Source organism: Larimichthys crocea, unplaced genomic scaffold (assembly GCF_000972845.2).
Source record: "Larimichthys crocea isolate SSNF unplaced genomic scaffold, L_crocea_2.0 scaffold82, whole genome shotgun sequence".
NCBI classification, from domain to species: Eukaryota; Metazoa; Chordata; class Actinopteri; family Sciaenidae; genus Larimichthys; species Larimichthys crocea.
The window spans coordinates 1027349-1039593 of NW_020860793.1; the positions used below are offsets into that span (position 1 = coordinate 1027349).

The 12245-nt window shown below is 40.9% G+C and overlaps 1 protein-coding gene across 1 annotated transcript; it reads left to right on the forward strand.

The window, feature by feature from the left end:
* The first annotated feature begins 1342 nt into the window (after positions 1-1342).
* Positions 1343-10705, forward strand: LOC113745493 (rab9 effector protein with kelch motifs). Its single transcript, XM_027277044.1, has 19 exons — positions 1343-1397; positions 2095-2164; positions 2378-2450; positions 2599-2641; positions 3222-3300; positions 3992-4080; positions 4214-4360; positions 4621-4672; positions 4773-4873; positions 5150-5235; positions 6654-6735; positions 6829-6914; positions 7022-7109; positions 8304-8352; positions 8507-8597; positions 9639-9739; positions 9941-10025; positions 10233-10337; positions 10552-10705. Exons 2-19 carry the CDS (start codon positions 2103-2105, stop codon positions 10654-10656), a joined length of 1524 nt encoding a protein of 507 aa, XP_027132845.1. The 5' UTR covers positions 1343-1397; positions 2095-2102; the 3' UTR covers positions 10657-10705.
* Positions 10706-12245: the final 1540 nt, after the last annotated feature.

Sequence of the window (12245 nt, forward strand, 5' to 3'; positions counted from 1 at the left end):
ATTATTTCTTTAGCTCTACTTATGAGTGTATGTTCAAATATGTTAAGTAGAATTAGCCATTTAATAGATACAGGCTGTACATTTGTGCTTGTTGACCACTGACAGTAGAAAGAATGGACAGAGTGTGAGTGACATCACCCAGAATGAAATGCAACCAGGTAGTGCATATTAAACGTCTTGTGGCAGGGAAATTGAGATGAAATGACGCTGTTTGACTTTCAATACTGTTTTTTGAGGAAACTATATCTATAGTCATGTCTCTCCTCAAACATTTCATTTCAGGGCTGGCTTGATCGTGGGTTGGAGTCTCATATAGTTTAGAGAATATCATTGATCTTGACAGAAGCTGACAGAAGCTGACAGAAGGGCAGGACAGAGCGAGAGAGAACAATTACAAATCCCATCTGCTACTTTAACACCCCGGATAGCACCATGGATTTATCAATATACAGCACAGTTGTATCTCAGAGCTGTGGTCAGGGCCACAAACATCAGTCAGATAAAGGATCAATGAGTCAGACAGACTAGACCAACATATTCAACCAAACGACCACTCTGTTCCTGCACTCTCTACTGCTCGGAGATGGAGAGGGGGGATCATAGGTATGGGAGGACGGCCTCATGTCCACCACTTTACCTTGGGGGAATTTACAGTAATCATTTGTCAACCACTTCCACATCAATGCCAGCAAGACGAAGGAGATAGTGATCGACTTCAGCAGGAGGATGCCTCAGACCAGACTGGTTAACATCCAGGGACTAGATATGGTGATAGTGGAAGCATACAAATATCACAGTGTTCACCTCAACAACAAACTGGACTGGTCTGACACAGACGTCCTGTACAAAAAGTCAAAGTCGTCTCCACTTCCTGAGGAGACTGAGATCCTTCAGAGTGTACAGGGTTAAACTGCATTATTCTATGCAGTCTGCTGGGGAGGGAGAAACACAGAGGAAGACTCAACAAACTGGTGAAGAGGTCCAGCTCTGTCCTGGACTGACCTCTAGACTCCACAGAGGAAGAGGGGGAGAGGAGGATGCTAGACTGCTACTCCCACCATGTAAGATGGAGATCTACCACAGGTCCTTCATTCCAACAGATGTCCCACTCTGTAACACCAGCATGACTTGGCAACAACAGCAACTGAGACTAAATGCCCTTTTTTTCTCAGTGTTCTCACTCTGTCCTGTGAAACACTGACCTGCTCTGGCCAACAGTCTGTTTGGAGGCGTTGCTGGGCAACAGAGCCCTTGCAAAGGTAGGTGTAGCTTACCTGTAAGCTGAGACACAGAGGACACCTGTTGGACTGTGAGATGATGCCTCTGCAGCTAAGAGCTTCAATAAAACAAGGATAAATAGAAGTAGAAAACCAAGAAGTCCACATCCTGACAGACAGGTAGGTTTCATCTTGCTGATGATGTCACTTTTAGGAACCTAGAAAAACTAGAACCAAAACCAGCAAGCGAATGAGGCCACACAATCCTCGTTATTTGTTATGGTAATTTCAAAAAATGTTGAGAATTTATTCAGTCTGGATATGGACATTTCATTTCAATGTATGATGTTGCCACTTAGAGGATAACTTGAAGGTTATCTGTCATCATTCAGCTGCATCTACACTGTGTGCAAGTGTCATAGTAGAATATGTGAAACAGGTGCCATCTGGACACAGTGTGAAATATCAAAAAAGAAAATACATTTATTTTAAAATAAATCTAAATATATGATGAAGACTGGATGAAATTTGTTGCAATAGTGGTAAAAAATGTTTTGTTTTTTTGCCTTTCAGTTCATGGAACATGTCATATGATGTTGTATGAATGCCATACAGTAACCTTATCCTTAAAATGTATGTAATAAATATTATATAATATATAATAAATCCTAATAATCTTTAGATATTAATGATACAGATTGCTTTGTCTTTTGTGGACCGAAAATAAAACCTAAAAATAAAGTTGTTGTATGACTCAGATTCCTGAACAACTCAGATGGTTAAAGTGTGTGTGTGTGTGTGTGTGTGTGTGTGTGTGTGTGTGTGTGTGTGTGTGTGTGTGTGTGTGTGTGTGTGTGTGTGTGTGTGTGTGTAGCAGATGTGAAGATGGCATTAGCCAGCGGTCACTGGATAGAGAAAGAGATGAGGGGAGGAGCCCCTAGTCCCAGGTGGGTGACACATTTTCAGATCACAACACCATAAGGTGTGTGTGATCGTCTGAGAGCAGACTGATGATGATTCACCTCCTCTGCAGGATAGTTGTTAGCCGTGTGATGACGTAGACTCATTCAAGGCTTGTTGAGATGAAAGCTGAAAAGACTTTTTTGGCTGATTGCTCACTGTTACATGAACAGACTCCCTCTTATCGCCTTCTTTCACAGACACGGCCACGCTTTAGCTGTGGCGGGAAACGTCGCCTTTGTGTTCGGAGGAGCCTTCAGCATCAACCAAGAGGCGACTTTTTGAATTCATTTAATTGAGCCTGCTTCACATTCACACAGATAAACATTTGAACATGTGCAGTCGCCCAATTAGAGGTTGAAACATGAAATCCGGGTGCTAATGGTCTGCTAATTTTCTTATTCATTACTTATTTATTTAGGAGGACAACCCTGTTTACTTCAATGACTTCTACATGCTAACAGGTACAAATCACGCTTATGTACAGTTATGTTTTTTTAATCTTGTTGGCAATGCGCACCAAGAAATGCTGCAACGTGCCAGCAAAAGGCAGTGAAGAAGACTGGCAGTTAACAAGCATAAAAATAAATCTGCTTTGCAAATATTTTATGAGAGAAGAATGCAATGAACAGTTTTTAGGCATCAAGGACACACAGAATGTGTTTTGATGACAAATGCTGAATGAAAACATTTTATGAAATAAGAAAACAGCTCAGGACACAAATGTATTTTTTCTGGTTTCCCTACATATACAATTTTATCAGTACATTAAACTCCTTAAAGTCCTGAAGCTGCAATAATATATAGATTTTTTATTATATAGATTGATTTTTTTTAATTAAATGTTGTCACAAATTGATTTTTGATTTTGGCACTCCTCATTAAATCAGATTTGGTCCTCCGTACATCGAAGACAGTTTAGCAAAATTACAGATGAGATGATCGGTGGCTCTCACTGTAAACCCAGAACACCGTTGCTTACTGAAACACATATTTATAATAAATAAATAAAATAATAACCAGATATTTTCTTCTTGTTTGTAGTTTCCCCTGATGATGTGATGTGGGAGGAGATTCCTCAGAGCGGAGAAGTTCCCTCAGCTAGAGAAGGACACACTCTTTGGTAAACTAACAGCACTGAGTTCTGATAACAGAAAATGTTAATTATTGTTCGATTACCTTTGAATGAGCCTTTTATATCTACATATGGAGTGGGTCCTCTTACAAGAGGTCCGCCATCTTGTGCTGCCATGTTTGTTACAGTAGCCCGGTCAGAACGGTCAGAGCGCGTAGCAGAAGTGTTTGCTAGTTGCTAACGGCTAGCTGTTTTGAGGCTTTTATTAGCATGCATAACAGCTAGCTAAAGTCAACATATAATACACCAACACAATGCAGGACTAGTAACAATGACATTTGCTATGACCTGTAGTTTTACAGAACATCTGACTAAATACAAAAAGCACAAAATACTGAATCTTTTGGCACATTAAGGCCGCCGTAGTTCTCCTACACACTTGGACAGTGGGAGGAGTAAGCTAGAGATGGTTGAGTTGATTAATCTCACCACTAAATGCCACTAAATCTTAAACACTGTAGCTTTATGTCTGTTTGGGGAAGGCTAAAGCATACAGTTAACTTCCCTGTTGATTCATATGAAGAATTAAGTTTTGCTTTTGCTGGCGTAGAGAACCGAACCAGTGTGGTAGAAGTGGTGTATAGGAATTGATTCTCAGTAGGATCTGCAGTACTAGAGGTGACAATATGTACAAAATACACTGATGGTTTGACCTTGACCCTAAGTGTTTCCCTTTAAGTGTTGTAAAAGGGAAGTTGTATCTGTTTGGAGGAGTGTCCAGCCCGGACGCCACTGAGTGTCTCCCAGGAGTCTACAGCTTTGACATAGGTGAGGATGTTACAGCAGGTGGAGGGAATGAGGAACACGTCCAGCTTTGTTCAGTTTATGCTTTTTGTTGCTTTAGTGTTACATTAAAGAGCTTCATCACAGCTTCATGATGGTAATTTCCATTTTCTAACAGTGTCTCTGACCTGGGACGGCTTAGCAGTCGGGGGTGTGGCCCTCAGAACCCTCAGACATAGCTCTGTCGCCGTGGGAGACAACATCTACGTGTACGGAGGCATTCTGGGAGGAAATCCAACCAACGATCTCATGGTCTTCAACACAGGTCCAAAATTATCATCATCATCATCATCATCATCATCATCATCATCATCATCATCTTGATTTTAAGGACTGCACCTCTGCTTTTAACTACAAATCCTGAATGCTCTCCACCCTGCTGATCATTTTCAAAATGCTCCATCAGCTCAAAGATTGAATGTTCTTCCTTTATTTCAATGAAAATCAACTTACAAAGTTGAACTGTTTCTGTCTATGTTGTTTAGTTTGTGTATTTTTGTAAATATTCTCTCTGCTCTGTTTCAGTGTCTCTCACCTGGACTCCGGTTAAAACCAGTGGAACGCTGCCTCCGGCTCTGTAAGACAGTAATTATTAGTTTTAGAAAGAGAGGATTGATTAGTTGATGCGTGATGAGTTTGAAATAATACCTGATATGTGTGTGTGTGTGTGTGTGTAGGTGTGGTCAGAGCTTTGCTCTGGTTGGAGATCAGGTGTTCATGTTTGGAGGTTATGAAGCGGGTGGAGTCTTCTGCAAAGACCTCCATGTTCTCAGCACAGGTATACACTGATCCAGGAAGTTTTCTTGGTGTGTTCATAGTTTAACACTGCGGCTGAACTTTGCTCAGACGTCCGCATAAATGCAGGTAAAACATTCATGTGAGAGAAGTCATGTGACACTGGTTGTATGACTTTAAGTTGCACTGTGAGCTGTGAGTTGTGCAACATTGTATTTATGTAATAAATGGTAACGATATTTAAAAAGGTTCTACACACCCTAATGTTAAACACTCCACTGAGTCTCACCTCTGACCTTTGTGCTTCTCGTGTTTTTAGATAACTTGGTGTGGCAGAAATGGGAGGTGAAGGGAGAATCACCTGCAGCCTGCAGTGGACAAACCCTGACTGCACACCATGATAAAGTAAACACACACTGACACACACACACACACACACACACACACACTGGTAATACATGAATGTAAAGGTGCTTTCAGACAGTCAACGCTTTCCGCCTCCACCTCCACCTCCATTGTTTTCAGTGTAAACATGATGGCAGTCGGAAGTCGTGGCGGAGGCAAGATGGGGGATCTCTGCTCTGATGCATTCACTGTTCGACTTTTTCACATTGCCATCACAGCTCGCTGTGTGGCTATGGCAACCACAGTGAGGGAAATGATGAAGGAGCTGAATTGATTGAATCTGACTTTGTGTGTCAAGACACAAGACAGAAACAGTGTTGGAGCAACATCATCTTCCAATCTAATGATCCGGAGACAATACAGAACATTTTTATGATATTACTTAGCTAAAGCCGCTATATTTCCTTTATTTTAAGATATAACTTGCTCAGTTTATCTGATGAAATTTTACTAGGAGGACAGCAGCCAAATGTGGTGTACAGGCTGGTGGAGTTTCAACTTGCTGCTGCTGCATCTATGATGGGAACCGTTTGCTATTCATATATACTATAAGTTATTTAAGTGATAAAAAAGTTGTTTTATCACATGTATGGATTATATCTTTGTTGTTGTTGTTTTGTTTATGCTGAATAATCCTCAGTTTTATCAGCTCCATGAAAACAGTTATTATTAGTAACTAAGCAGTAGTTAAATTCCTTTTAGAAATGCATAACAATATCAATTTTAGCTCTGAAAAAAGTCCATTCTATTGGCACTTATAGAATTTTTTTTCAAGCTTAAATAAATAGACCTCAAGTCTGTATAATACAATAATTACTAAGTTATTCTAAATAATATCAAATTAAATGTGCTCGCCAATAGAAGAAGCTGCAGTGAAAACAATATCTTTTAAACATTTACAGATCACTTCATTGTTCTAGATCAGGCATGTCCAAAGTCCGCCCTGGGGCCAATCACCGCCCGCGGTCAGATTTCTTGCAGCCCACAGCTTCATTTTTATAATATGTTATTTATGGGCTGCTAGGATTGTCAGGTACTGTATGGATGGCAGATGTGGCTTTTTTTGGTTGACATAGGGAAGCATTTGAACATCTAAGGACATAACTGCTGGTGTTATATATCTGTAGACGTGACACAAAATATGACTTTCTGAATGATCTTGTTAAAGAGAATAGACAGAGTGACATGTCTTAAGCTTAAATGTTAAGAGACTTTGCATTACTCATAATAAGTCATGTTTAGAATGAACATGAGGTTCAGATTTGTATCAACTTCATGCAAGTTTAACGTATTTAAAATGTTATTATTGGCCCCTGGGCATCTTCACATTGTCAAATCTGGCCCTCCTTAAAAAAAGTTTGGACACCCCTGTTCTACGCTGTGATGAATATTAATTTTCCCCTCTAAATCCTGTGGAGGATATCTACCTGTTTGGTGGGAAAAGCACAAATGAGGACGGCACGGTGACGTCTTCCAATGAAATTCATAAACTCAGTATTGGTGAGTGAGACGCAGATTAACCTGACAGATGAAACTATGAATTCTTCAAAGGAGTGAGTTCATATACAAATATTTCACACTCTCTCTCTCCAGCTAAAATGAAGTGGAAGGTCCCTTTATACGTCGGGATTCCTCCGGCCCGTCGTCACGGACACACCACTTTCATTCTCCACAGCCATGTCAGTGTGCCACTGAATATCACTTAAAATGATAACGCTCATGTTTATTATTGACATGTGTTATGACATTAAATATACTTTTTTTTCTGTGTATGTTTGGCTGACAGCTGTTTGTATTTGGAGGGAAGAATGAAGAGCAGGACTTTAATGACCTGAAGGTGATGAAGCTTATCAACCCTTCAGAAAGACAGCCAGGTATATTCTTCATATTTATGTTATTTTAAAATAAAATTAACACAATGGCCGTCAGTCTGAAAGTGTTTATAACTTTTCAGTCCATTCCACTTATTGTAACATGCACAGGTTTGTGCTTTTGCCTTAACCTTTGGGCTACTTTCAGTCCAACCATCCCACCTGAATGTCTGTGTCCTGGACATACTAATATCCTTGACTCATGATTCATCATGACCACAACTACCCTAACGCCCAGTGACGTGCAGTGAGCTTAATGGCTGGTGAGGCACTGACTCCATCAGAATCAGATTTACAAATTTTATTTATTTGTTTATTATATATTTCATTTTTTTCATGATAACAGGTGAGGCTCTGCCTCCCCTGCCTCTCCTGACTGCACGCCAGCTAACGCCTCCCATGTATGGTATCCTTACCCTAACACCTACGGCCTAACCTTGGATATACTCAATCCTAACGCCTCACCTGCCCCTAACCACCTAGACTCTGGACTATGTCCAGTCCAAACATCTCACCTACATCTGAGATCTTAAGGCTTCCACAATGGGATTGCCCTTACCTTTACCATTCATGCTTACTCCCTAACCCTAACTGCCTAACCTTTGGACTACTTCAAGCCCAAACATCTTGCTTACCTGCCTGCATACTGGCCTGGGACATTCTCGATCCTAACACCTGCCCCCTAATCACCTGGTTTTCTTCCAGCCCAACCACCTCCCTTGGAGACCTGCATCCTGAAACTGAATATCCTTGAATCCATCCTCTCCACAAACACTTCGTTCCATGACCACTTCCAAATGCTGCTACCCCCAATGGGGTAGACGGGGCAGCAGGACAGCCAAGCCTGGCATGGTTGCAATAGCACACCTCATACCTCATTTCCTTCTCCCTCTTTAATGTGATGGCACACAACTGGTAGAAGCTTGAGTGACATGTGTTGGTCCATTGCCCTTGACTCTCTCAAGCCAGATGAGTCATCCACGTTTCATAACCCTGACCCTGACCTCACAAGCAACAACCAGCAAAGGAGCTAAAATATAACGTTTGTCCTGAGGGTGGTGCTACAGGAAAGGTCATGTGGGACATTACAATCAAAGGCTTCATCCTCTGGGGAGCAGGAAAGTACCATGAAATGTCATGATAATGTGTCCAACATTTAAAGTGACAGAAGATTTAAAAAACGTTTTTCCTCCACAGTGATGAAGGAGATTCTGTCAGAGTTTGGACTGCAGGGAGTCAGCCACAGGTCAGCAGCTGCTACACGTGTGTGTGTGTGTGTGTGTGTGTGTGTGTGTGTGTGTGTGTGTGTGTGCAGTTTCAGCTTCATGTCACGCTCTGTTTGATTCTCATCTCTCAGTTTTAACACTTTTGGGTTTCATTCCGGGTTTGACTGTTGACAGCTTCACTCCCACAAAGGTTCCCAACGTCCGCTACGAGCTGAGCGAGTGTGTTCTATCCAACCAGTCCAGGAACACACCAGTTAATGCACAGGTGATAAACACACTGAAGGAATATCTAATATTCCAAAGAGATATTTATTAGTTTGTTGAGAGTAATAACTGTTTGGGCCCTAAATGAGTTTACAGTGAAAAGTTATTCACTGCTTTGGAGTGTTGGTGTGATTTCCTTCTACTTTCCCACATTTGTACTTTGCCTTGATGACAGAAAATGTAATTATAATCCTCTGTGTGGTTCTCTATTATTACTTAAGTCCTTCCATAGTTCTGGTGATACAGGGATCTCTCTCTTTCCTGGAATTCATTTGCAGGATATTTTCACTGATAAGCAGTGATAGTATTCCACCATTCTATTCTATCATTACATTTACATTTAGTCTTACAGGGAGTAATTTGGGGTTTAGTATCTTGCCCAAGGACACTTGCAGAGTGGAGGAGCGGGGATCAAACAACCGTTTAGTGGACGACCTGCTCTACCTCCTGAGCCACAGCCGCCCCAATCATTGTATCATAGTAGAAAGGCCTTGGCAAGTGCTGTGTAGATAAAATGTATCATCAGGATTATATTCACCATTGTTGCTTACAGACCAATGACACAAACAGTAGCCTGCTCACAAAACTAGGCAGACCATTAAGTATGAAGGTAGGATTCAAAGTTAGAGTCGAGTTTTCTCGCATTAATAACTGAGTCAGTGGTGAGCACCGTACTTTAGATGCTTTACCAGTGTCATTTAGTCTTTAGCGAGGCTCATCACACCCACTGTGAGCTACAAAAAGTTAAAGGAGCTCTGATAGAAAGACTTGTTGTTCATTCTCAGCTGATGGATAATGTTAAAACAGTTTTCCAGGACATTTAACTTCCAGGTGCTTTCATAAATCTGATAGCGTGTTTGTTGCATTTGTTATACAAGCCTCCTTCACTGTTTTATTGAACCCTTTCTATAAGGTGACTAGATTATAGCATTTTTATCAATTCTCTCTGTCTGTAATGAACTGATTAGTCAATATACTCGTTGAAGCATGCTGTCTGCTCACACTGATAATAACTCTGGTAATGTAATGTTCTCTCATGCAGGTTTCTGTGAACAGAGACTTCAGTGCAGTTCGAGATCAGGCCATGAAAATGATCCAGGCAGCCTTCACTCTGCTGAACCAGGAGTTCCAGAAACTGGATCGGTACACGTCTGTTTCACAGATTTACATCAGACCATGAATGTCAAACACGAGCGATAAGAATGTCTCACATCAACTATGTATGAATTTGTAAAAGTAACTTCAAGGAGAAACCTGATACAGCTGAGGCAGCTGTGAGCGGCTCATCTGTTGATTAACTCTCAAACTTGTATTGATTCCTCATGGCAATGTTTCCCTTTTCAGGGAGAAGTCAGAGCTGTCTAAAGCTGCTGCTGTTCTGCAGAGAGAGAAAGAAGCTCATGAAGTCCACCGACAGCAACAGCAACAGGTTCATCACGGCTGCATTCCAGTCTAATCTCAGTGTTACCTGAACCTAATCTCATATTTGTCCAGTTATATTAGGAAAATGGAATACCCGTACATCATTTTTCTGTTGTTTTGTAGTATTTAAAATTTGCGAAAATTGATTGTGTGTGTGTGTGTGTGTGTGTGTGTGTGTTTGTGTTTGTGTTTGTGTGTGTGTGCGTGTGTGTAGGAGCTGCAGGAGATGCTGGACAGGCATCGCTCTCAAAACGAGGCATGGCTCCGAGCGAGAGCCGAGGAGAACGACCGAGAGAGGAGAGAGCTCTACAGACTCAGGGTCAGTAAACACACACACACACACACACACACACACACACACACACACACACACACACACACACACACACACACACACAGACACACACACACAGTGAAGAGTGATATTTTTAATTTCTTCTTGTTGACCTTCTGTCCTGGGGCTTGTCTGTCTGTCTGTCTGTCTGTCTGTCTGTCTGTCTGTCTGTCTGTCGTTCTGATGGGCCTCTCCTCAGGAGGAGGTGTTGCAGGAACAGGAGAGGCTGAAGGAGGAGCAGAGCAGCATCCAGAAACGCAGTGAACATCTTCTGTCTATCATGCAACAGTTCAAAGGAATGTGAGATAGATAGATAGATAGATAGATAGATAGATAGATAGATAGATTGACAGCTAGATTGACAGCTAGATTGATAGCTAGATTGATGGATAGAAATGTTTTTATTCTATATTGCTGAGTATGACAGATCATGTCAGAAAAGCATCATTTGATTGATTAATGATGTAAGAAATTCATAATAAACATTGTTTGAATTAATGATGGTGTTGATGACCATAGACTGAATAAAACTGTGATGTATCCGTCCAACCCACAGGTTTTTAAGAGGCATTGTAAAGCAGAGTGTGGTGGCTCTGGTTGTCTCTTGGCAGTTCTGCTTCTGCTTAATACAATTTGCCTTAAGTGGACTGCACTTCAGTTTTGGTTTCATTTCACAGTCATGGAGGTCACCACTTGGTTGAATCTTCTGTAGTTTCACAAGGGAAAAATTCCAACAAATATAAAAAGGTGTGGAAAAATAAAGGAATGTTCCTTCTTACTTAAACTCAAAGGTGTTAGATTTGGGGCCTTTCTTTTCAGAATAAGGCAGACATAGACTATAATATTCTTAACTATGTTTTCATGCATCACCTGAAAATAAGAATCTTTTTGTTTTTGTTACTTAAAAAGTATTCTTTTATATCTACAGTGGGAGTGGGTCCACTTTCATGGAGGCCGCTATGTTAAAACACCATGTTTATACAGACTAAACTAAATACTGACTCTAGACAAGGCCCTTAAAATGTTGTTTCTCCTTTTACACTGAGAAGGTGAGGGTGATGTGAGGAGATTGCAACGTCCACTAGATGCAACTAAATTCTACACACTGGACCTTTAAAGTCTTCAGCCATGCTGGAGATTTGAGATAAATGCTAACACCAGCATGATGCTTAGTACATTAGGCCGCAATAAAATGAGAAATCAATAATTGACTAAATAATTGACAAGATATCTAGTTAAGATTGAGATCTTTTTGCAGTGCACATTGGCAAACAGGATCATTTCCATGGTTACCGCTGTAGTTTTAATGAGGGTGGCAAACTTTATGGCACTTTTATTGCATAAGTATTTGTAACTGATAAAGTAACTGGAGAAAAGAGGAATGTTTAGTGTTGAGACTTGACACCATATCATTGAGCGTCACTTGTAGTTCCGTTGCAGAGTGATGATGGGTTATGTAGTCCAAATGTTTAGTGAAGGGCAGTGGAGAATGTAAGATCTGAATTCGGTTTTTACTTTTCCACGTTGTTTTATGTGTTCAAAATAAAAGCAGATTCCAGCTGAGAGTGGAGAACAGGACGTTGACCAGTCTGACATGTTTTCTTCATCTTTAAAGAAACCAGTGAATCGTGAAGAGCTCCACAGCTGCTGCGGGCCACACTGTCTCTTTAATGTGTAAGCAGCAGTACTGAAGGGTGAATATGATGCATGTGTGATGCAAATTATGTATGTGACTGAACTTAAGCTGTGGACAGAAAGCCAACATGTCAGACTGTTTTATTACAAGTCTACAAACCGTCCTTCATGATGTCTCTGTTAAAGACTGTGTGGAATTACTGATTACTATTGTTGATCCACGAGAGGCATGAAGTAAACATGAGGCACTCCACATCC

What these genes read in the sequence shown, in the direction of transcription:
- LOC113745493 (XM_027277044.1), top strand. Translation starts at nt 2,103, where the DNA reads ATGGCATTAGCCAGCGGTCACTGGATAGAGAAAGAGATGAGGGGAGGA. An exon ending in AGAGAAGGACACACTCTTTG is followed by an intron (nt 3,301 to 3,991) that starts GTAAACTAACAG and finishes TTTCCCTTTAAG; the next exon opens with TGTTGTAAAAGGGAAGTTGT. An exon ending in CCTCCATGTTCTCAGCACAG is followed by an intron (nt 4,874 to 5,149) that starts GTATACACTGAT and finishes TCGTGTTTTTAG; the next exon opens with ATAACTTGGTGTGGCAGAAA.